This window comes from Euleptes europaea, chromosome 2, assembly GCF_029931775.1.
Source record: "Euleptes europaea isolate rEulEur1 chromosome 2, rEulEur1.hap1, whole genome shotgun sequence".
Taxonomy (NCBI): domain Eukaryota; kingdom Metazoa; phylum Chordata; class Lepidosauria; order Squamata; family Sphaerodactylidae; genus Euleptes; species Euleptes europaea.
This window is the reverse complement of record NC_079313.1, coordinates 71,130,995-71,155,641: the sequence shown is the minus strand read 5'-3', so window position 1 is coordinate 71,155,641 and position 24,647 is coordinate 71,130,995. Positions and strand designations below refer to the sequence as shown.

The following is a 24,647-nucleotide window of genomic DNA, read 5'->3' as shown; positions in this document are numbered from 1 at the left end:
TACAGAAGAAGGCTACCAAGATGATTAGCAAGTTGTAGCACCTTCCCTCTGAGGAAACGCTGGAGAATCTGGGACTTTTCAGTTTAGAAAAGAGGTGACTAAGAGGGACCATGATAGAGGTTAATAAAATTATGCACCTGGTGGACAAAGTTGACAAAGGTCATTTATGCATGGTTGCTTTACCCTCCTTTATTCCCTGTTTCAGCCAGGATCAATTTTTTTCAGTATGCATATTACCTCATTCCTTGGAAGCTCAATGCTGTTTCAACGCAAAACAAACCTGGCTTTTCCTATTCCTCTTCTGGCCCAAATTAATCAATTCATCCTGGCTCATTCTGGAGTCACAGAGTGTGCATACTGCGTTCTCGGGTTGAACTTCTCCCCATCCTTTTCCAAACCCCTCTTCAAGGCAGCATGCAGATAGCCAAACAGGGGAAGAACAGAAGATTGGCTTCTCTCACAGCCAATCACAAAGCACTGTATAAAGAGGCAGGGATTCAAGTGCTTCCTGCTACCTCTGAGCTTTTTCTGAGCAAAATGAAGGCTCTTTTTAAGTAAGGCTTGGATTTCTCCCCCCTTCTTTCAGATTGCTCCATTTTTTGTTTTTTGTTCTTAAAATGCTTTTTTATGTGGCAGTTGGGTCTGGGGGGGGAGAAAATTTTCTCTCAGGGTGAGTACTGAGAAGTCAGCCAATTACAGAGCAGCATTTAAAGGGGTGGGACTTGATTTGAACTTGGGAGGCTGCTTTTCTGTATTCATGCCTCCATTAGCACACAGTTTCCTCCCTGATCATTCCAGCCAATGCATACAGTTTCCCCCAACCCGGGTTACTTTGATCCTGGCTGAAACGGGGAATAAAGGTTGTTAAAGCGACCATGCATAAATAGGGTTGCCAACCTCCAGGTAATAGTAGAAGATCTCCTGCTATTACAACTGATCTCCATCCAATAAGAGATCAGTTTGCCTGGAGAAAACGGCTGCTTTGGCAATTGGACTCTATGGCAGTCCCTCTACTCCCCAAACCCACCCTCCTCAGGCTCCGCCCCCAAAATCTCCCACCGGTGGCGAAAAGGGACCTGGCAACCCTGTGCATAAATGACAAAAGAAAACATTTTTCCCTCTTTAAAAATACTAGAATTTGAGAGCATCCAATGAAGCTGATGGGTGGTAGATTCAGGATGGGCAAAAGGAAGTACACCTTTACACAGAGAGTGATTAAAATGTGGAGTTCGCTGCCAGCGGATGTAATTATGACCACAGGCATTTTTAAAAGGGGATTAGACAGATTCATGGAGGAGAGATCGATCATTACCTACTGGCCATGATGGCTAAAGGAAACCTCCACATTCAGAGGCAGACAACCTCTGAATCCCAGTGCCAGGTGGCAAGATCTTGGAAAGGCTTTGGCCTCTGTGCCCTGTTGTTGGGCCTCCAGAGGAACTGGCTAACTACTGTATGAGACAGGATGCTGGACTAGATGGACCACTAGTCTGATGCAGCAGGGCTCTTCTTATGTACACAGTCATGCAATTAGTATCCAAATGTGTTATTTTCTTCTTTATCTATCCCTTTTTCCTTTTGTGTGATGTATATTATAAGCATTCCTTTGAATTGTAAACCACTTAAGAACATAAGAAAGGCCCTGCTGGATCAGACCAAGGCCCATCAAGTCCAGCAGTCTGTTCACACAGTGGCCAACCAGGTGCCTCTAGGAAGCCACTAACAAGACGAGTGCAGCAGCACCATCCTGCCTGTGTTCCACTGCACCCAAAATAATAGGCATGCTCCTCTGATACTAGAGAGAATAGGTATGCAGAATGACTAGTATCCATTCTAACCAGCAGCCATGAATACCCCTCTCCTCCATGAATATGTCCACTCCCATCTTAAAGCCCTCCAAGCTGGCAGCCATCACCACATCCTGGGGCAGGGAGTTCCACAATTTAACTATGCGTTGTGTGAAAAAATACTTCCTTTTATCTGTTTTGAATCTCTCACCCTCCAGTTTTAGCAGATGACCCCGTGTTCTAGTATTATGGGAGAGGGAGAAAAACGTCTCCCTGTCCACTCTCTCCAAACCATGCATAATTTTATAGACCTCTATCATTGTCCTCCTTCAAATAATCTTTCCTTCAACTCCAAAAACAATTTGCTTACTAGTAACACTTAGTGTCTCTTACCAAAGTAGGTTTTTAAAATATACATATATATGGCATTTATGGCCTCTTCGGCAAAATCTGTCAGTGGCCAAAGAATCCTAATGAATTTTGTGTCTACAGAACACTACCAGACTAATCTGGAGCTCAGTGGCTGTATCGACCCAGGTCCATGCCCTCTCCCGTTTTTCCCTCCTCACTGTAAGTGCCTCTATACTTGAAATGCTCAAAGGCTTCCACTGCTCAGTGTATCCCTGTTCTCTCACTGCTATCTCAGCCCCGATAAAGAAATCCTAGTCATAAGCATGCAAATCAGTTACTTGCATAGTATAGCATCTAACAAACAAATCTGTCTCATTTGCATCAATTGTCATTATAATATATTCTGAAACTGTAACCTGGATTTCCTGGCTATAAATTTTGTTTCTTCATTTTGCAAAATCTGCTTTGGTGCAATAGTAATAGAACTCTACACACAAAGCTTGTCAGTTATCCCTTATTTTCATGATTGAAGTAGACAACTCTGGGTGACTACTATCTGTGTATTTGGTGTATATCTTTGTATTCAAGGAGACACATTTACTCATGATCACTGACTGCCAACTGATCACTGACAGCCAGTTCAAATTTGTCCTTCATTTCAGGACACAGAATCTCCACAAAACAGACTTCCCAGCTCCAAGTAACTAGTTATTCTTTAAAAAATGTATTTTAGCAATCTTATGATGCTCAATAATACCTATATTCCCTTTACGTGGAAACATAATTCAACATTAGAGCTGCATTAATGTTGTTTGGAATACCCACATAATGCTCTCTAGTATTTCTTGCTCTTTCCATTCATAATTTGCTATTGTGCAACACAAAAAACTCATACTCTTTATTGTACATGGAGTTAAAGTCTACACATTGTGACCTGCTTTCCAGTATGCCACAAATCAGCTAGAATGGGTCGCCATGAGTCGGAAGCGACTTGACGGCGCTTAATACACGCACACACACACTCACAAGCTAGAATCAGAGGTCCATTCAAAATAATGAAGAGAGAATATTCGAATAATTTGGGTTTTTAAACATTAAAGTAGTGTTGATTCATTCATGTCAAGAAATCAAGAATCTGCAAATATCTTCACGATTAGCACTTCTGCTTTACAAACTCATAGAATAGCAGTATAAATCAAAGCACAGCACCGTACTCTAAATAAAAAAATAAAACATAATTCACTATGTTTTACCATTTGTTATGAAATTGTTACTTTTGCAGAGAGAGAGAGAGAGAATGATTAATGTAAGATACTGGAGACAGCAACTTGCTGTGTCTTTATATCACCTTTGAATGAAAACAGGAAAGCTTGTTTTGTTGTCTTTTCAAACATTTAACCCATTTTATTCAAAATGTGCATTTAGAACAAAGCCAAAGAAAGCAGAAAGAAACTAAGATCTGTCCCATCCTGTATTGTCATTTCAGCTTCTAAATGAAATTCACCCGGACTCCTGCATTTCTGAACCTTGCATGGTGCTAGGCAGGAGAAAGCCGAGAAACCGCTCCTAGCCCCCTCTCCTCCCCATAGTCCAGAGGCAGAAATTACCCGTTTCTAAAAGGAAATGTGCCAGGGAAATGAAACCTTTTAAAGGGAAAGATCTGGGGAAGCAGATGGTCAAGGTTAGTCAGTGGTAAGGAAAACAGCCCTCTGCATGTTACTCAGAGGCACTCTTATTTCTGTACGAGTTCTGGGGCTTCCCAAGCTTCCCAAGCTAAATAACGGCTCTCAGAGCGCTGGGGGATTTCATAGAATCACAGAATCGTAGAGTTAGAAGGGACCACCAGGGTCATCTAGTCCAATCCCCTGCACAATGCCGGAATTTCACAACTACCTCCCCCCAACATCCCCAGTGACCCCTACTCCATGGCCAGAAGATGGCCAAGATGCCCTCCCTCTCATGATCTGCCTAAGGTCATAGAATCAGCATTTGCTGACAGATGGCCATCTAGCCTCTGCTTAAAAACCTGGTGGGAAGGAGTCTTGACCACCTCCCGAGGAAGCCTGTTCCACCGAGGAGCCGCTCGAACTGTTCGACGGAAACTCTTCCGATTTAATGGTAACCCGCCGGTTCTGGTCCGACCTTCTGGAGATTTGCTGAGATCTCCGGCTCTTCTTCAGCTCTTCCTGAGCTTCGCAGTAAGGGCAGGCTGGCCAGGATGGACCTCGATCCCGAAGGAGAGACCGAGAGAGGAGGCACCCCCCCCGCCCCGCCCCGCCACCCGGGGAAAGTTGGGTGGCAACCCGCCTTCCCGTAGGCGCCCTTACCTGAAGCGCAGGTGACGGAGCCGCCGGCAGCACGGGTAGGTCGAGGGACGGCAGGGCGAGGCGAGGCGAGGCTGCCCAGCTGGAGAGTGGCGCGCGGGGCTGCCGGCTGCACAGACCCGGGCGGAGAGGAGCAGAGCGGAGCGGAGCGTCGCTCCAGCGCCGGCAGACCCACCCCGCCCCGCCCCGCCCAGAGGACGGCCCCCGGGGCGGAGCTGAGCTGTGCTGAGCGGGCCTGCGGAAAGAGCCCCTCGCCTGGCTTGCCTTACGGGTCGAGAGCGGGAGAAAGCGTCGCCGAAAAGGGCGAAAAGGCACGGAAGGTTTGGCCCTGGCTGGGCCGCTCTCTAAGGGCGAAAACGCACGGTCGCTTTATCCTGCTTTAATCCCTGTTTCAGCCAGGATCGAACGCAGGCGTTTCGCCTAATGTGCGCTCGATCCTGGCTAAAACAGGGATTAAAGGAGGATAAAGCGACCAGGCGTTTTCGCCCTAAAGGCACGTTTCCCCCATCTGAATCCTCCAAACTCCGCAATCCCCCCCCCCTCGCAGAGTTCTGTATTCAGATGGGGCATCTAGAGGGCGGCACAGCCAGGGCCAAACCTCCCGTGCCTTTTCGCCCAAAGAGGGCAGGGCGAGAACAGAGGAGCCCACGCTGCCCAGGTCTAACTAGCAGCGCCTCTGCCAAGCAGGAGGGGGGTGGTAGAAGGAAGGTCCCAACTACCTACATTTGTCTCTCCCCATACTTATCTCGCCTGTGTGATCCTTCTCACCGTAGAGCCATCTCTCTGGCCAGATTTAACGTTTTGCCATCTGCGCTACTTGAAGGCAGATTTTGGGAAATTGCCTCTGTCTGACGGGCTTTGCCCTTGTGGCATCAATTGTATTGAAACGGTTGCTCGTGGCTCATTTAACTGCAGTTTCTACACAGAATCTCGTAACGAACCGTTAAGCCCCCTGTTGATTAATAGACAGAAAATGTCTGATTTTTTTTAACGTTTCCTATTTGTTGAATAACAGTTCGCCCCATAAATTAGAGATGGTGGCGCAGTTTTTAAAGTTTGTTTTAAAAGCCCGCCAAACGGTTAATTAGATGGCAGTATCACCAAACATGGTGTTGGAGGAGAGTGTTACAGATTCCGTGGACTGCCAAAAAAACAAATCAGTGGGTTATAGATCAAATCAAGCCTGAACTGACCCTAGAAGCTAAAATGACTAAACTGAGGGTGTCGTATTTTGGTCACGTCATGAGATGACAAGAGTCACTGGAAAAGACAGTCATGCTAGGAAAAGTTGAGGGCAGCAGGAAAAGAGGAAGACCCAACAAGAGAGGGATGGACTCAATAAAGGAAGCCACGGCCTTCATAAGAACATAAGAAAGGCCTTGCTGGATCAGACCAAGGCCCATCAAGTCCAGCAGTCTGTTCACACAGTGGCCAACCAGGTGCCTCTAGGAAGCCACTAACAAGACGAGTGCAGCAGCACCATCCTGCCTGTGTTCCACCGCACCCAATATAATAGGCATGCTCCTCTGATACTAGACGAGAGAATAGGTATGCAGCATGACTAATATTCATTCTAACTAACAGCCATGAATACCCCTTCAATTTGCAAGATCTGAGCAAGGCTGTCAAGGATAGGACATTTTGGAGGACTTTCATTCATAGGGTCGTCATGAGTCGGAGGCTCTTAACACACAAATCAACAAACAGCGCTATTTGATGTAACTGTCTTAACTATGGCATAAAAGGCACTTTTTAATGTCTCCATTCCTTTTGCACCCTTTTTGTAATATGTTTTTATGCCAATAATAGAACGATGATGATGGCTACATTTGTGGAGAAGCGGGGAACAAACAGGTGGCCCCTAGCAACCAATCTTGGGGCTATCAGGAAGGAAGCTTCTTGCTGGGGAGGGGCCGTGGCTCAGTGGTAGAGCATCTGCTTGGCATGCTCCATGAAGATGTCAACCCAGTGTGCGGCTGCTGTAAAAAAGGCAAATTCCATGCTGGCCATAATTAGACGAGGAATAGAGAATAAAACTGCTGATATCATACTGCCCTTGTACAAATCTATGGTGAGGGCACACTTGGAATACTGTGTACAGTTCTGGTCACCGCACCTAAAAAAGGATATTGCAGAGCTTGAGAAGGTGCAGAAAAGAGCAACCAAAATGATCAGGGGACTAGAGCAACTGCCCAATGAGGAGCAGTTAAAACGCTTAGGGCTGTTTAGCTTGGCAAGAAAGCGGCTGAGGGGAGACATGATAGAGGTCTATAAAATTATGCATGGTTTGGAGTGGACATAATACTAGAACACGGAATCATCTGCTGGAGGGTGAGAGATTCAAAACAGATAAAAGGAAGTATTTTTTCACACAACACATAAATTGTGGAACTCCCTGCCCCAAAATGTGGTGATGGCTGCCAACTTGGAAGGCTTTAAGAGGGGAGTGCACATGTTCATGGAGGAAAGGGGTATTCATGGCTACTAGTTAAAATGGATACTAGTCATGATGCATACCTATTATCTCCAGGATCAGAGGAGCATGCCTATTATCTTAGGTGCTGTGGAACACAGGCAGGATGGTGCTGCTGCAGTCATCTTGTTTGGGGGCTTCCTAGAGGTACCTGGTTGGCCACTGTGTGAACAGAGTGCTGGACTTGATGGACCTTGGTCTGATCCCCTTGTGTATATCCCGCCATGATGTCCCAGGAACACATATACATACATATAAGAGCTATAAACCTGGTGCCACCAGCATTATGGCAACCCCTATATACTTAAGGTGCACTCAATAACACATCCCACGCTACATGCTGAGCTTCACTATATGCTACCTAGCAACAGGTATGTACACATTTCCCCTCCCACCAACGCTATTAAGAGAGCTATAAAAGTAGATTTCAGTATATAATTCTGTCTTTCACATACGGCAAATGCAGCTGCAGGTGTGCATGTGACTGCAATTCCCCTGCAGTCAGATAGGATCTACATTGCAAGCTACAAGTAATTTGTTTTTCACACCCACCCACTCTACTAGTATTGAATTTGCAAGGCCCTGGAGCCCACAACCCACTGCTGCACAAAAACAGCAGTTTGAATACAAACACAAGCCATACAAAAACAACACTGTGTCTGTACCTCGTGGCAACGGAGGTTTTGCCTGTCTCTCACATCTCCATTTTAACCACTTTCCAGAAAACATAAAAAGACGTTTAGGAATTACGGATTGTCAAAATCTTACACTTGAGGTTTTTATCATTTTGAAAAATTCAGTCTTTCCAAATTCTAGATTATTCAGTGTGATTTTTTAAATCACTGCATATATGTGTGCAGCTTCAGTGAACATGTATTTGAGAGGTAATTATATTTTCTAAAAAGTGGGCAGTTTCCTTCTGCTACAAAGGAAAGCAATAGATTTTTACAAAAGCATACATGGGAGATTAACAACACTAAACATACAAAATGCCCCATATTTCCCCTCAAAAAGCCCTCCCCCAATCCCACATATTTCAAAGAGGCCTGACAGTAAGAAAGGAATATTTCATGAAAGGGGGGGGAAGGAACCATCAATAATACTCATTTGTGTTTGGCTCGAGTGGCCTCTTTTTTGGCCTCTTGGTTTGATTAGCTAGTAAACCAGGCTCCCGTGAACAGGCTCACCACTTGAGGGAATCACAGACATAGGACATAAAATATATTTGTTGGTTTATTAAATTATATATTGTAGCTGCAATGAGCAGACAGGCTACTCCACCTGGTGGTAAACTGTAGGGTATCCCCTTTTTAAAAGTTATTTTAAACAACTTTCCAAGCTGATGCATTTATGCAGTTTAGCAATTATTATTTTTTGGTAAAGTAATTTTTTTACAATGTAAATAAATCCACAGAAGGTTCCACAACAGATTTCATCCTTTCTTCCCAAGAAGAATTTAAACCAAAAGAGGCACGATAGGAAGAACTAGAGTAGAAATACACTACAGCAAATGCAAAAGTTGACGTTAGTACACTACACATACTGAAACCACAGTAACAACTACAAGCTCATGGCCTGCTCCCCTAGCTCCTACTGGGCCACACTCATATGGAAGTACATTTGTAGGTACCAGAGCCTCTAGAGAGTGTGTCCATAGGCAATCAATCCAATGGAGGTTGCAATAATTTTGCAACTCATGGCCTGTGTGTGCGCATATCTTATGTGCAACTACTAGTTTACATAAATAGTGCCTCCGGATAACCTCAGCTGGCAGTCCACACTGTTATGATGAAATTGCAAAGGGTGAGGGTACTCATGTGTAAACCAGCCCCAAGAGACAACAGCAGAAGACATTAATGCAGCACTCTGAGTGAATCTAATTGCACAGAGCTTTTGTGCACCTTCTTGGGAAGGTCACTGCACATTTGACTCAACGTCAGCCAATCTTCAGATGAAAAGAAATGAGCTCAAGAGAGATCCTGAAAAACCAGTGGGAAAAAAGGAGAAACTGCCCTTTGAACAAATAAATTTTACAAACATTAAATATTTTTACCATGAAGGCTTTTTTTCTTTAAGTGTTAAAAGATTAAAAGCCATAATCCTTATTAGATAATATTAAGAGGGACGTTGAACAGCAAAATTTACTACAGAATATGCATTTTGCAATCTAGCCTTTGAAAAAGGAAAATATGTTCAGAAGTAGTTGTCTCTTCATTTGGCTAGAATACAGTGTAGCTTGCCTTTGTGTGCAACAAACATATTAGGTGTTCAATGTACAATAGCTATTCAGTTTAAGAGGTGAAAATCTGTTTAGAATGAAACAATATTTTTGTACAATGAGAATGAATACTTTTTAGACAATGGCCTTTTCCATTAATTTTGCTGAAGTGGAGCTTCAGAACAACTGAAGAGTCATAAAATGCTAAGAACAAATATTAGTGACATAAGGAGCAATCCTCAACAGGTTTGCTCAGAAGTAAGTCCCATGTTACCCAATGGGGCTTTCTCCCAGAAATGTGTTCTCAGTACTGCAACTATGATCACTTAATGTTCAATATTGGACATTAAGACAACAGATATCCTATGTATAAACTTAATAAGGGAAAGGTAAAAAGAAGAGACATTCAATAGGAAATCAACAATTTCAATACTAAACCCATGATTCCTAAAAGAGACAGAGGTTATTTGAGGGAAAAGTGAAAAATAAGAAAAAATTTATTGTACATTTTTTGAAACCCAGGTACAAAAATACAGTACAATGTGATGAGACAAAAGTATCCACCCAGAACATTTAGCAAATAAAAGTAGTAACGCACAAAATATTTGACTCTCTTCTGCTTACAAAATAATGGAAAGATGAACGTACAATGTAAGAGTTATATTTCTGGCTAAACACAAGCAAGAGAACAGGCAGTTCTATAAGAAGAGAGATACATTTATACATCCAATATTCTTCATGCTATTTCTTGAACTGACTAGAAAACTACATGATGAAGTGTCCACGGCAGAATTGTCAGTGTATTTGGCTTTGTAAAAAGGCTCACATATGTGGTTAAAATTCACAGGGAAAGAATTAAAACTCAAGATTGGAATCCTAAACATTTATTACTTATTAGTATTTATTATTTCAATTTCTGGCTCACCCTCCCTGGCCAAAGCCAGGGCGAGGAACAACATTAAAATCAACATACAAATCATTATAATTCTAAAAGTGTTAAAACTGTAATTCTCCATTTAAAACATAATCTAAAATATCAGGTGGCACGAAAATACAATACTCACAGAGAGGGCAGATACAGACAAGCCCCCTCTAATTCATACAAACAGAAGGGGGGGGGTTGGGAGGCCAACACTGATGACATCTGCATCTGTCCTCAATTGTAGGCCTGGTGGAAAAGCTCTGTCTTACAGGCCCTGTGGAACTCTTTCAAGTTCCCGCAGGGCCCTGATGTTGCTAGGGAGAGCATTCCACCAGGCCGGAGCCAGGGCCAAAAAAGCCCTGGCTCTTGTCAAGGACAGCCACACACTCTTAGGACCAGGACCACCAACAGATTAGCATCAGATGAACATAATGTTCTTCAGGGGGTGTAGTAGGAGAGGCAGTCCCTGGAAGTCCCTACTGAAGTGAGGACTTCTTAGGAAGCATGTTTAGAGTAACAGTCAAGGGGATTATTCTGTAAGAGTAATGTCCTCACTACAAATCATGTACCAGCCATTTCCTAATATTTAAAAAAATTCAATTTAAAAAGGAGAGTTACGTCTTATACCCCAGTGAAACTCTTTTTTAAATGCTGTTAGGATCAAGGCATTGTTTCATTAAATAATGCAAGAAATTTAGCTTAATTTCTCCTCTATATAGGCATCTCAGTGTAAACAAGAGAGAAAATAATACTTTAGTTCTATTTATTATGTGAAAAAAGAGTATTTTATCTAAGAAGTTACCAAGAGGAAAAGGTCTTCCCAGTGTAGCTACAATTCCTTTTCTGGTAAGTATTTAGGAAGGATAAAAAGTCATTATCTTACATTTCAAACTTATATAAAACACATCTCTGCTGTATTATAATTCATCTCCAAGATGTTTTTTCTTGAAAGCATCACCTGTCAGCTTTGCTTCAGCCTCCTTCATTCCTTGGATAACTGTAATATTAAGAATAAAAGATGCTTCATGTTTGGTTCATTTCATATAACAGATGAATAACAGAAGATATTAATATTGTTAAGTACTAAGGAAAGCTTATAGTTTGAAAGCACACATGAAAAGTAATTAGTATTTTATTTGCCGATACAATCCTTTTCATTTTTCCCTTTCATTTTTCATATTTTAAGGTCAACCATTGTCTGTGCTCTTTTACCCAACAGAAGACAAGATAATAGGATTGGAAAATTTACTGTCTACCCTTTCCTGTAGTTTTAAAATTTCTGAAAGACTCCTAGGAGTGCAACCCTGAAGGGGGGGAGGGCGAATTGGAATAGGAGCCGGCGTGACCCTGCACCTGCGTAAGTGCCCATTTATCCCAGGATTAGGGGCCCTTACGCCAGTACAGGGAACATTCACGCCAGCCCCGGGATACCACGCTGCTGCACAGGGCTCCGCCGCCAGCGCTGCCTCCTGGCAGCATTCCAGTGGTGCAATTCCCCTGCCAGCGTCCTGGGAAGGAGTGACGCTGCCTTTAGACAGCATTCTAACCCCTTTTGCCCTGAGAACGCCTCCTCAAGTTGCAGTGTTGTTACACCACCTTTTTTGGTGGCGTAGTCCTATTTTCTATGGGGGCATTTCTCCCATTTTTCAATTTAAATTGCTTTTATTTTCTCTGCAGCGGCTGGAAAGTCTCTGTGGGGGTGTTGTGGCTGTGCCACTCCTGGCCTCCACACATCCACTCCCCCCTTCAGGAATGGGCTGCCCATGTCTCATTGTGTGTTTTCCCTGAAAAACTAGTAACAGCCACAGTGTTTTAAGTATAATAACATCATAGTCCTAAAAGTTCAAAGTAAGGGGGTATACAAAATGAATCCCAAGTTCTTCTGCTTTCACACAGGTTCTTCAATCTCTTAATTCAAAACCAGATCCGTAAAGACAAGCAACACGGCATACAATTTTATGTATTTAAACATGATTAGAGATTAAGCAAATATTGACAGGGCTACACAAGGACATCACTTATGTCAATTTATCACCAATAGTCTCAGTGATATCATTGCAAGAGCTGATTGTAAATAACTCACATGAACTCTATACTTTTCATATCTAGCTGAGCAGAAGAGATCTAAAGCCCGGGTCACTTTAACAGAATATCATACCACATCCCAAAGGATCCAGCCCAATTGCATCTGTGGTAGACCAGCTGCAGAACTTACTGATGGTGCAGATTTGCAAAGACAAAGTGGTATGTCAGGTGGCCCTTACCCTTTTTGTTACCATCTAAAAGAGGTGTGTGTCTATGGTCAGCTAGGATCCAAAGAGCCCCATGCATTTCTCCACTGGCAAGGAGGCCTTAGTGATTTTTATTTCTGACTCCAATCTCACTGCTGAACTGGAAACCTCTTAAAAGATTCCCCTAGGCTCTAGAAGTGGTTATTCTGGATGTTGAGACTCCTATGGTGAGATCTTAAAGAACTGCCATATGCCTGGATGTTCACACACGGCCTTTTAGATTCCAGTTACTATACTACAGAAGCCAAAGGCAGCATCAGTATATGGCCAGGGATCTCTGATTATTACCCTTAGTTAGGCCAGTGTCAAGGTACAATCTCTACCTCCACCATCCTTATTAAAAAGGAAATCTGGCAGCAAAATAACCAGAAAGCTATCCATGGCAGTAGTCAACTGATCTGGAATGCAATTTGGACCGAATACATTCATACCTTGCTCAGCATTGGTATAGAAATACTTATAACTTGGGTTTCCTCTCTCATTTATGATTTCTGGATGGATATTTCCACTGGGATCTGTGAAATGGAGAGAACAATTAAATATCCATGCATTGGTAATAATGGAAACCCAAGAGCAAAAAGCAACAATTTTGATATGCCTTACCCATGAAGAGGATTCTGGGAATGTAGCCGCCATCAGGACTAAAAGCTTCATCCTTTGGTTCGTCTTCATCCTGCAGATCAATGGTGACAATAAAGAAACATTACCACTGCTTACATATATACAATCCATCTTAAAAGTTTTCTTTACTTCCATCAAACTACCTATCTTTTTTAAAAAATCCATTAGTTGCTTAGTTTTAGGAATAAATGCCTTGAAAAGAAGACAAATTACTGCAATTGTTTAATTTGTCCACTGTGTTCTTTTGTGAAAACAGAAAGACACAATTCTGACAACAACAGTTCAAAATAATATACAAGATCAAGTAACAGTTTTCTTTAGAAATTCAAACAGTATCTTATAACTACGTTCTGCATCTATGTGAATCTCAGAAACCCTATTCAAAGTGAAATAAAACATGCAAAACTGTTCCATTCTAGTGTCACAGCAACTGACTTTACCTCAAGGTTGACCATTACAAAGTTATGGGCAAGTTCTGAGATTTCCTTTGATTCAGCAAACTTTGGTTTTAAAGCTAAGAAGATTAGAGAAAGGACATTAAATTAGGCAATAGTGAAAACAATGACAAAATAAGTGACACAATTTCTACACAAGTGCTCTGATCCCACTAAAGTTAGCTGTGCTCATCCTATTGAAATCAACAGAGCATTAATTAGTTGCGACTGATGTGTGTCACTATTATCATAGGACACAAGCATGACTAATTGTCACTAATTAATTTAAAAAAGAAATTAAATTATTGATTGGCCATCTCTTCCTGAATGAATCTGTGTGCCAGTTCCTGGTTCTTGCTCGCTGTCCCTTCTTTGCAGTCAGTCAGTGCACATCTCAGCTGCTTTCAGCATGGCACCATTTCTGTGTAATGGGTTGACAGAATCTGAAGCTGTGACAAGATCACCTCTCTGAAAGGTTAAGGCTGGTTAATTTCAGAGGGTGCCTGAAATTTCGACTTTGGACATAAATCTGAGGTCTGACTTTTGTGCTAGTTGGTGTTGATCTGTTTTTTCGTTTTTAACTGTGCACTGCCTTGCATTTTTAGGAAAAGCAACCTAGACATTTTCTAAATAATAATTTCAAAACTACTGTAAGCATAGTCATGTTACACTTCAGAATGTGTGTGTATATATATATACACATACACACAGCCGGTGTTCATATGCTACAAAAGACTGCTGTTTCAATCTTTTCAGCACACACACAAAAAGCACAATTCCAAAACTATTTGCTAAACAGTGTAACTTGAACATAATAGGACAATGCTCTCTGCCACATGCCTTCAGACAAGTCCAGGGGGGTTAGGTACTGGCCACTGTTTCTAGTGAAAAATGTCTATGCTGAATAGGAACTTTATATTTGAATCCAATACACTGAATTAAGAGACAGTCCTCAGTTTCACCACCATATTGGCATGGGGCAACACTTTACCACCTAGTTACATATCAAATATTAACACTTAAACCAGAGCATACTCTGAACTTTTTTTTAAAGACAATATCAACTAAAATTCCTGTTAAGACTTTTCCACTTAGAATCACAGCCTATGAACTGAAAGTGTAAGGTAGTCATGGCTGTCAAGGAAAGTTAGTTTACCGTACCTTTACAAGCACCACACCAAGATTTGTGAATGATTATCATGACAGGCAATCCACTGAAAAAAAGACCAAGAAAACACACACACAGTTAATATATTTCTACTCCCTTGATGTATGATTTCTAAATATGGCTTCCATAAGGAAAATCTCATTGATGCTTTATTTCCAGATCAAGACGTCTTGATCATGTTTCACATCTAGACTTGCATGTTTGCTTGGAATTATATCTCACGGATAACAATGGAATTTTTTCCAACCTAATCTATTTGCTTTAGGCCAGCAGCAAGTACCCAGTTAAGTTGAAATGCTATCCATTATCAACAACCTACTTATCACAATGAGAACTGTGGGGAAGGAGCCCTGACTAGGTCTCCCTCCAGGGGCAAAAGTATTCAGTTTACCAGCAATTATATAATGATGTGTCTTCCTGCACTAATTCAGCTTATAAATACTTTGCCTTACTGTGCTGAAGATAATTCTGTGCTGGAATAAGCAGATGCCAACTGATTTCACTAATGTCTAGTTAACTTGCAGCCATTTTTCTATTCATTCTTCCAAACACTCCAGCAATTTTCTGTCATCTCCACAATGAACAGTGAAAAGCATCATACTGAGATACCATTAATAAATCATATGCTTTGGGCCAGGGTGGTGTAGGGGTCAGTGTTAAGACGAGGAACTGGGAGAACCACATTTCAATCATCAACTTCCATGGAAGCTTACTCTGTGACCTCAGGCCAGTTACACACTCTCAATCTAACCTACCTCACAGGGCTGTTGTGAGGATAAAATGGAGAATGATATAAGCTAGGTGCTTGGGGTTTCCATTGGGGGGGAAAGTGAGGCATAAATGAAGTAAAAAATAAAACGGGGTTTTCTTTTGCTGTCTAGTACGAAGATGGTAAAGCTACTTAAATTCTGAAGTATGAAACTGCGAGGCTCTTTTTCTTGAATATATAGCTGTACTAAATACAAACTATTTCCAACACTTTACTTACTGCCACTACTAAAAAAACCCTGCATTCCAGTGAAAGTTTTCAGAACATTACCAAACTTCTTTGCAGCTTCAGAAGGTGCTGTACAGCACAATCCTATGCAGGTATTCTAAATCCAATGAAATCAATGAGATCAAATTGGAGTAACCGCATAGGATTGTGCTGCTATTAAACATGCCCATATGTGTACCTTTTAATGCAACTTTTCCCTTCCATGGGGAACATTTCTTTATAATAGCAACAAATAGGCAACAGTTGTTAGAGTCTTTCAGTAAAAACAAATGGGTTTAATGGCAAGTGCTACCATGAATATATTTAAGTAGCAACTAGGTCCCAAATACCTAAAAATGTTTTCCTATGAATTAGCCTGTAGATATTCAAGTGACTTGTAGGGCCTATGATTTTCAAGTATAATGTAACAACCATCCTTAGTCACTGGTGTTTGCCAGAGGTGAGCAGAAAAATTTAGGCGGTTCTAAGTGGCTAGTCAGAAATGTGAGGACTAACAGCCTAATCCTAAGGGGGGTAGTTAGTTGCAAGGCATGAATGGCACAGTCGCACCACCTCCTTAGAGGCTTCCCGGCCAGAACAAAATAAATGAAATGAAATTCAAAAACCTGTGAAACTCCACCATGGAGTTTCACAGGGCTACACCAGCTATTTTGCTGTAACGTAGAAGGGTGTTCCTGGGCCAAAAGGGGCTTGGAAGCTGCCTAAAGGCAACTCTACCCCAGAATGTCCCCCGGATGCATGCATGGGGTTTTTTGTTGGGACTACACCGCCACTGAGGCCCATGCTGCTGCGTTGCTTCCCAGAGCTGGTGTAAGTGACCTGTGCTGGCGTAGGCACCACTTATCACAGCACATAGTGGCACAGATGCCGGTGTGGTCACACCGGCTCCTATGGCACCTTGCTCCCCCTTAGGATTGCATGGTGACATCTGCATTCCAAACTTTCTTTGTGACCAAATACTTTATTTACTAGAAAGAAAGCCTAGTTTTTTCCCTCCACATGAGCATTCAAGAAAATGGTCCGTCTTAAATCTGCATACATATTATAAAGTATAATAAACCTTCTGTAGTTTGTTTTTTTTAGGGGAGCAACACATTCAGGGTTGTCTTCCTTTTGAGTGAATACATGAAGAGTCATTCCCTTCATTCTTCCCATCTGCTATTCCCCCTCCATTATGCTTGTTTAGACTGCTCCTTACCCACATCAGAGAAATGCTTCCTTTTACTGCTGTGTAATTGTTTTGCGCTTTACTGCACTGATGTGGGAAAGGATAGCATCCTATATGTTTTCCCATGAAAGTGCACAGAACATATTAACAAAATAATTCTAAGAAAACCCATCACTAGCAGAAGAATTATAATAGATACTATGTCTGAGACTGCTCACTGCTAAGATTAGTTCCCAATAAGTGTACCTTGGGGGAAAAAAGCAGAAGTCTGTTTAAAAACAGTTTTATTTAATGAGCCACAATACTGAATAAAAGAAAATGTAAACTTCTTCCAGAATTTGTACATCCATTTAAATTTGGGGATCCAATTCCTGAGGGGAAAAACAGATTCAGTATCATGGGCCTCCATTCTGGAATTTCCTTGTTCTAATTTATGTGCCCATTAGAAAAGTATTTGAAGTGTCCAGGAATATGTAACTGCTGTGCTCTGGATGCTCAACAGCATGTTGACGTAGTTGCTTCCTAAAGCAATTTCTACTTCATAGTTTGCTCTCTGCTTAAGACCTTGAGCCTCAATGAAAAAAGTGGGCTATAAAGAAAGTAAACATAATAAAATTCAGCGAATTTTCCAGTATGCTTTCTTCTTTACTGCTTTCTTCCAGTATGTATTTCAAACCACTGCACTCAGAATATATATTTACCAGACTCCCTATTAATAGGTCAATATCTACATGCTTCTCAATTGCAACCATACATGGGGGCACCTCAGTTACAAACATTAATCAAAACAAAATATTTTTTTTAAAAAAGACAAGAGGCTATGGGTTATATTTGGAGGTATCCAGCTGCCTGCTACGAAGCGTTCCAGTATAGAGACATGGTGCAGTGGTCATCCTTCATTAGGTCAACGCCATTTCCCTCATTAATCCAGTGCAGCAGTTTATGAAGAAACTGATAATCCGCTGATCCAGGCTTGCCGGTTGTGTTGCTAGCCGGCGAATGGCTCCGTTGCTCCGCGTGCCCAGAACAAGTCGCAGGCCAAACAGAATCAGCTTCGCCCCCTGACCGCGGGGGAAAGAGGGCTCCTCATTGCAGGTTGCTGTTCAAGTACTGCAAGAACATGCTGCCCAGCCGGGGCAGATGGCCTTCTCCTTCTCCAGGATGCATCTTGGCATAGGTGAGGAACTGTCTGCGGAGCCTGCTGAGCTCCGCCAGGCTGACCGGCCGGCGCAGCAGCAGCCCCGGCGATCCTTGGCCCAGCCCGTCGACGGCCAGCGGGACGAGCTGGCCGGGCTGGGCGCCGCCCCTCTGCGCGGCCATGAGGGCGGCCACCGCGTCCTGGGTGAGGCGGTCGAGCTGGTGGAGGAAGGCGGCGGCCTGCAGGGGCTGGGCGCGCGTGGACCGGTTGGCGGGCGGCGGGCGGCGCTCGAAGAGGGCGGCGCGGATCTCCGGCAGCGGGAGGGGCCGGGCGGGGTCGGCGGGGGCCGCGAAGAGGGGCCGGTCCCAGCGGTGGCGCGGGTCCGGGGCCTCCAGGGCAGGCCGGTCGGGGCGGGGCGCGCCCCCGGGGCACAGCACGAGGCAGTGCGGGGTCCCCGCCTGCTTGCTCAGGCAGTAGAGCTCGTAGCGGAAGCTCTTCAGCTCGTTGCCCGCGTCCACCACCACCACGTCCCGCCGGCTCAGCCGCCGCTCCGCCTCCGCCCGCAACGCAGCCCGGCCGCCGCCTCCCCCCGCCGCCGCCTCTCCTTCCGCCACCAGGAAAACCCGCCGCTCCTCGCCGCCGCCGCCCTCCTCCTCCTCCTGGGCGCTCAGCGCCTCCCGCAGCTCTTCGGCCCGCCTGCTCTTGCCGCTCCCCGGCAGTCCGCACAGTATCACCAGCGGCATGGCTGCCGCGCCTCTCTCGCTCAGGAGGCCAGCGGCCGGAGGGGTCGCGAGTCCCCGCCTCTTCCGGGGAGGGGAAAGAGAGCGGGGCGGCCAAGCGGGTGACTGGCGGAGCAAAGGACTCAGTCACGGAAAGGCCCCGCCCACCGCCTGGCAACGGCCTCGGAAGGGACCGGAACTAAGAAGCACGTGGCTGCCCTCTTGCCCCTGAAGGGCGAGGCTTCCGCAGGGCAGCTGCGCGACGCTAAACGTTTCAAGAAGTCAAGCCTTCCTGGCGTCAGGGTGTATTGGGGTTTTGCTTTTTTGAAAAGTCTTCCAAAGAATCCCAGGCAACCGGGCAGCTGTGTAGAATTTGGTGGCTTGCCAAGAGGGGCCTAGGAAAAGGCCCGGGTATCCCCCTCCCCATCGGATGGAGGGCTGAACAACTGGCTGGGCAGAAAAAAAGGAGGCAGCACCATGCTGCGGGCCCCACTGCACCAGGCCGGTGGGTTAAGCCCGGAGCCTTATTCCTGGGCCAGTGCACGACACCTGCTGTGCTTCCTCTCACAAGCTGCCCTGTGCCCATACCCCTCCTTACTGGCTACACCCACCCTGGTCCTGCCAAACCAGGCCTTGCCTGGCTGATGAAGAGAGCCATGACAGCACCCAGGGGCTTGGCCACAGCACACAAGGGGGAACATAGTGGTAATTGTACACCTCCTTGCCAGCTCCCCTGTGCCCAGAGCTCTTTGGCCTAGATGAGGCCAGCAAGGAGGAGCGGATGGCACCTCTCTCCAGCTGGCTCTTGGCCCCTCCATCAGATATGAGGTGTTTTTTCCTTCCAGTCAATCTTTCTGATTCTTGCTGCTATAAAAAAGGCACAGGACCAGAGATCCTGCATCACTGGGCTGGTTCCCAACTAGCCAGCTGTCACCTCACTGTGCATTAATTCATTACAAACACAACTTCTTGATTCTGCAATGGATCTTCTTTCCTGACTCATGAGATACACTCTTCTCCTTAACACTTGTCACTCAATCCCATAGGTAAGTACTAAAAGCACAAAGTTTTAATTGTATGTCACAGTACTTAAGTGCATTCAACTCTGGCACACATAAGAAAGGCCCTGCTGGATCAGACCAAGACCCATCAAGTCCAGCAGTCTGTTCACACAGTGGCCAACCAGGTGCCTCTAGGAAGCCACTAACAAGATGACTGAAGCACCATCCTGCCTGTGTTCCACCGCACCCAAAATAATAGGCATGCTCCTCTGATACTAGAGAGAATAGGTATGCAGCATGACTAGTATCCATTCTAACTAACAGCCATGAATACCCCTCTCCTCCATTAATATGTCCACTCCCCTCTTAAAGCCCTCCAAGCTGGCAGCCATCACCACATCCTGGGGCAGGGAGTTCCACAATTTAACTATGCGTTGTGTGAAAAAATACTTCCTTTTATCTGTTTTGAATCTCTCACCCTCCAGCTTAAGCAGATGACCCCGTGTTCTAGTATTATGGGAGAGGGAGAAAAACCTCCCTGTCCACTCTCTCCAAACCATGCATAATTTTATAGACCTCTATCATGTCTCCCCTTAGCCGCCTTCTTTCCAAGCTAAACAGCCCCAAGTGTCCTAACCGCTCCCCATAGGACAGTTGCTCTAGTCCCCTAATCAGTTTGGTTGCTCTTTTCTGCACCTCCTCAAGCTCTGTAATATCCTTTTTTAGGTGTGGTGACCAGAACTGTACACAGTATTCCAAGTGTGGTCTCACCATAGATTTGTACAGGGGCAGTATGATATCAGCAGTTTTATTTTCTATTCCTCGTCTAATTATGGCCAGAATAGAATTTGCCTTTTTTACAGCAGCCGCACACTAGGTTGACATCTTCATTGAGCTATCCACTACCACCCCAAGATCCCTTTCTTGGTCTGTCGCTGCCAGCACAGATCCCATCAGTGTATATGTGAAGTTGGGATGTTTTGCCCCAATATGCATCACTTTACACTTACATTGAATCTCATTTGCCATTTTAATGCCCATTCTTCCAGTATGCAGAGATCCTTCTGGAGCTCTTCACAGTCCGATTTTGTTTTAACCACCCTAAATAATTTGGTGTCATCTGCAAACTTGGCTACTTCACTGTTTAACCCCAACTCCAGGTCATTGATGAACGGGTTGAAAAGCACGGGTCCCAAAACAGATCCCTGAGGCACCCCACTGCTCACACCCCGCCATTGTGAGAACTGACTATTGATTCCTACTCTCTGCTTCCTATTTTTTCAGCCAGCTCAGTCCATAAGAGGACTGGTCCTCTTATCCCATGACTATGAAGTTTGCTTAGCAGTCTTTGGTGGGGGACTTTGTCAAACGCTTTTTGGAAATCCAAATACACAATATCCACAGACTCATTCCTGTCCACATGCTTATTGATGCTTTCAAAAAACTCTAATAGGTTAGTGAGACAGGACCTACCCTTACAGAAGCCATGTCGGGTTTTGCCCAGCAGACCTTGCCCTTCTATATGCTTGACAATTCTATCTTTAATAATGCTTTCCACTAATTTACCCGGAACAGACGTTAAGCTAACTGGCCTGTAATTTCCTGGGTCCCCCCTGGAACCTTTTTTATACATGGGTGTGACATTGGCCATTCTCCAGTCCTCTGGTACAGAGGCTGATTGAAGGGACATATTACATATCTTTGTTAGAAATTACATAAATGTTGTAATTTCCATTTCAAGACATGAAGAGTTAATTAAAACTGCAAGATGTCTCTCATACAAATTAAATCCAACCCCAAGCACAAAATAACAACACACTTCTCAGTCTACCAGACCAAAATCTCATACATCTAAACTCTACCAGGCCAGATCCAGTTGCAATAGACGCCAAACGAAAAACTGAAATTACCAAATACTCTTATCAAAACAGAAAGGCGGTATGTGGGTCTCACAACTTGCAAATCAATCATGTGCATAGGACTGCAGCCACACAATTTTAGCAGCTGATTATTATTCTTTTCATGCTATTTATGTAGAAGTAAGTCTTACCAAGAACAATGGATTTTACCAAAGAGCAAGCCTACTTAACAATTGCAACAATTATTGTACTGCATACCTTGCTTCTGCCTCCTTTTTCCCATCTTCTAGTGTCCGCCAGTTAATGTGATCTCCAAAACCTTGGAAGGCAAAATTTGGTACATAATTTACTATATATTAATCACAAGAGGTACAAATAATTACTCCTAGTTAGGCACATAAGCTATAATGGAATACATTAATTTAAAAAGTAATCATAATGTTTCTTAAAACATCTGAATTAGCATGATACAACACTTAGAATGTTGGAGCAGGACCTGACAGTGCCATCCTAAGGAGAGTTATGCCCTTCTAAGCCCATTGACTTCAATGGACTTAGAGAGATGTAGCTCTCCTAAGGACAGCATGGTGGGAGACCTAGGTTCAAATTCCCAACCAGTCACTCTCTCACCCTAATTTATCTCACAGAGTTGTTGTGAGGGTAAAACAGAGAAGGGGAGTCTGATATATGCTGCCCTGAGCTCCTTGGAGGAAGGGTGGGATAAAAAACATACTAAATACTTTTGTTGTGCAAGTGCCTTTAATGTTTCTTTCTTGCTCGAGTGTTGTTGTTAAATTACAACTACTACATTTTAAATTGTTAGCTGTTTTATTATATTTAATCTTGCACCCATATGTAAAAGAGCATTACAGACTGCACAGTTAACATTTTGTAACCATACAATATTGACCAAAGGATACAAAGTTCTATGAAGCAATCCTGTTAAAAGCATGTAAAAGAAATATAAATAACTATGTACATACATATATCAATATTTATTTCTCACCTCTACTTTTAAACATTGGGTCATTGCTGAATAATTGCAGGTTGTCAAACAGAACAGCACAGAGAACAGCATTTCTCTAATAGACAATTCTGGCTATTACTTGAGCTTAGACATTACTTGAGAACCTTACCGTGGCTATATACACATTTCATAAATAAGGAAGACTGTGGCACACTGACCTCTATTATAGAGGGTTAGCCTGTTTTGAAATAAGGGACATATTCAAGGGATAAAAGTTCTGTTTCTCAGGAGCCTCAAGCAACCGTGACAGTCAGAATAATGTATGTAACCCAACCCTATGCATCTATGTATTGGGTTGCAGTGTATGTGTAACAAAAATTACATGAAAGCAAAAGATCAACGCTGAAATAACTGAAAAGGTCCCATCCTGATGTCAAGCTAAAGCTTAATAAAGAAAATAGTAGAACTCAAGACTGAGTTTATATATTAATCTTTAACTAAACAAGTTCATTACAGTTGTGTCAGTCCAAAAGTAAAAAACAAAAACACAATCCATGTAATACCTTTTGTTCGGACCAACCCAACAGCACACAGCAGTATTCAAGCTTTTGAGTTCACTAGAACTGTTCATCAGGCCAAATATCAACAAAATAAAACAAAGGAAAAAACATATTTTTTTTGTCAGGTCATCATTTTCGGACCTTGTTGTGCCAGTATATGGTGGAGAGGTGTACTAAAACAAATGACAGGCTAGACCTTTACAAACACTGGGAGAGCATGCACAGCCCATTGAAGATAATGAGAACAAGGATTGCCCATTGACTTGCATGGGCTCCATTGAAATACATTAAAGCACAAACATGGTTGGAAAAAAATGTGGAATGGGTTTTCCATTAAGGGCTCTAGGCCCAGGTACATTACTCAGGGGTGGATTGACGGCCCCTGGGACTAGCAGGAGTGTTCTGGGACTGGAATGACAGCCCCCAGTGTGGATTGACAGCCCCTGAGACTAGCAGGAGTGTTCTGGTGGATTATACAGTTAAACGTAGGGGTGCTTAAAATTTATTCTAAAATATAAAATATTTAATTTCAGTTTCACCAAGCGATCAGGTATGGAATAAATAGATAGCAGGTTTTTTCTCAAAAACCTTTTTTTTTATACACTTGCTCACAATTTTATTTGCACTGCATTTTAAAATTTCTCCCCCTTTTTATTCCTACGAAGTGAATGCATTTTCTTCATTGCTCATCATTAATTAATGGCCTATGGGAATTATTATTTTATATTGACAGGCTCCCTATACAATCTGCCTTGAGTCCCAGCGAGAAAGGCAGACTATAAATAAAGAAGAAGAGTTGATTTTTATATGCTGACTTTCTCTAACACTTAAGGAAGAATCAAACCCGCTCACCTTCCCTTCCCCACAAGAGACCCCCTGCGAGGTAGGTGGGGCTGAGAGAGTGTGACTAGCCCAAGGTCAACCAGCTGGCTTCATGTGTAGGAGAGTGGAAACAAATCCAGTTCACCAGATTAGCCGCCGCTCATGTGGAGGAGCGGGGACTCAAACTCGGTTCTCCAGATCTGAGTCCACGGCTCCGACCCACCGCTCTTAACCACCACTCTGGCTCTAAAACGTCTTTCGGATAGAGCGTTTAAACAGGATTATATACTTGCAAAGACACGAAAGGTTCTTCAAAAACTACAATTGATGAATGAAATTCTTGCCGCTTATTGTTTGCAAAGCACAGTAATTTAACAGACAAGTGAAATTTTAAAAGGAAAGAAAATTGATGGCTAACCCTTTGCAAGTCCTTCCCCAGCCGAAACTGTAGCAAACAATCGACAGAAGAAGCAAAAAGAAAAAGTACAGAACGCTGCTAAGTGAACCTTCATAATGCCACCCGGACCTTCTCTACTCCGACCAGCACAGCAGACCTCTGAGCAATATCCGATTAATTTAAATCCGGTTTCTGCTTCAAAGGAAGTGATGATTTCGGGCGGATACGAGGAGTGCGCCAGCGATTAGGGTCCGGGGTGAACTAAGAGATACTAGTCACACACTCCGGATAGGAGATCTTCGAGCGATTTTTTAAAACTTCCCCAGAATTTAAAAAATCTCAACCTATTAAAAGAGACGCTGGGAGAAAAAATATGTATGCATTTTCGCAAGTGAACTATGCAAGCTCTTTAGCAATGGTTCATAAAGAT

General features: G+C 43.4%; 2 protein-coding genes across 2 annotated transcripts; both read right to left on the bottom strand.

Moving 5' to 3' along the window:
* Positions 1-10,859: 10,859 nt before the first annotated feature.
* TXNDC12 (thioredoxin domain containing 12) lies at positions 10,860-24,332 on the bottom strand. Its single transcript, XM_056845642.1, has 7 exons — positions 24,239-24,332; positions 21,730-21,790; positions 14,583-14,635; positions 13,428-13,501; positions 12,970-13,039; positions 12,798-12,881; positions 10,860-11,072 (listed from the first exon to the last, which is right to left on the bottom strand). Exons 1-7 carry the CDS (start codon positions 24,330-24,332, stop codon positions 10,993-10,995), a joined length of 516 nt encoding a protein of 171 aa, XP_056701620.1. The 3' UTR covers positions 10,860-10,992.
* On the bottom strand, positions 17,841-18,635 carry KTI12 (KTI12 chromatin associated homolog). The gene has a single exon (XM_056845641.1). The coding sequence runs from the start codon at positions 18,633-18,635 to the stop codon at positions 17,841-17,843; it is 795 nt and encodes a 264-aa protein (XP_056701619.1).
* Positions 24,333-24,647: the final 315 nt, after the last annotated feature.

What these genes read in the sequence shown, in the direction of transcription:
- KTI12 (XM_056845641.1), bottom strand. Translation starts at nt 18,635, where the DNA reads ATGCCGCTGGTGATACTGTGCGGACTGCCGGGGAGCGGCAAGAGCAGG.
- TXNDC12 (XM_056845642.1), bottom strand. Translation starts at nt 24,332, where the DNA reads ATGAAGGTTCACTTAGCAGCGTTCTGTACTTTTTCTTTTTGCTTCTTC. An exon ending in TGGGGAAGGACTTGCAAAGG is followed by an intron (nt 21,791 to 24,238) that starts GTTAGCCATCAA and finishes TTGCCTTCCAAG; the next exon opens with GTTTTGGAGATCACATTAAC. An exon ending in TTGTAATGGTCAACCTTGAG is followed by an intron (nt 13,040 to 13,427) that starts GTAAAGTCAGTT and finishes ATTGATCTGCAG; the next exon opens with GATGAAGACGAACCAAAGGA.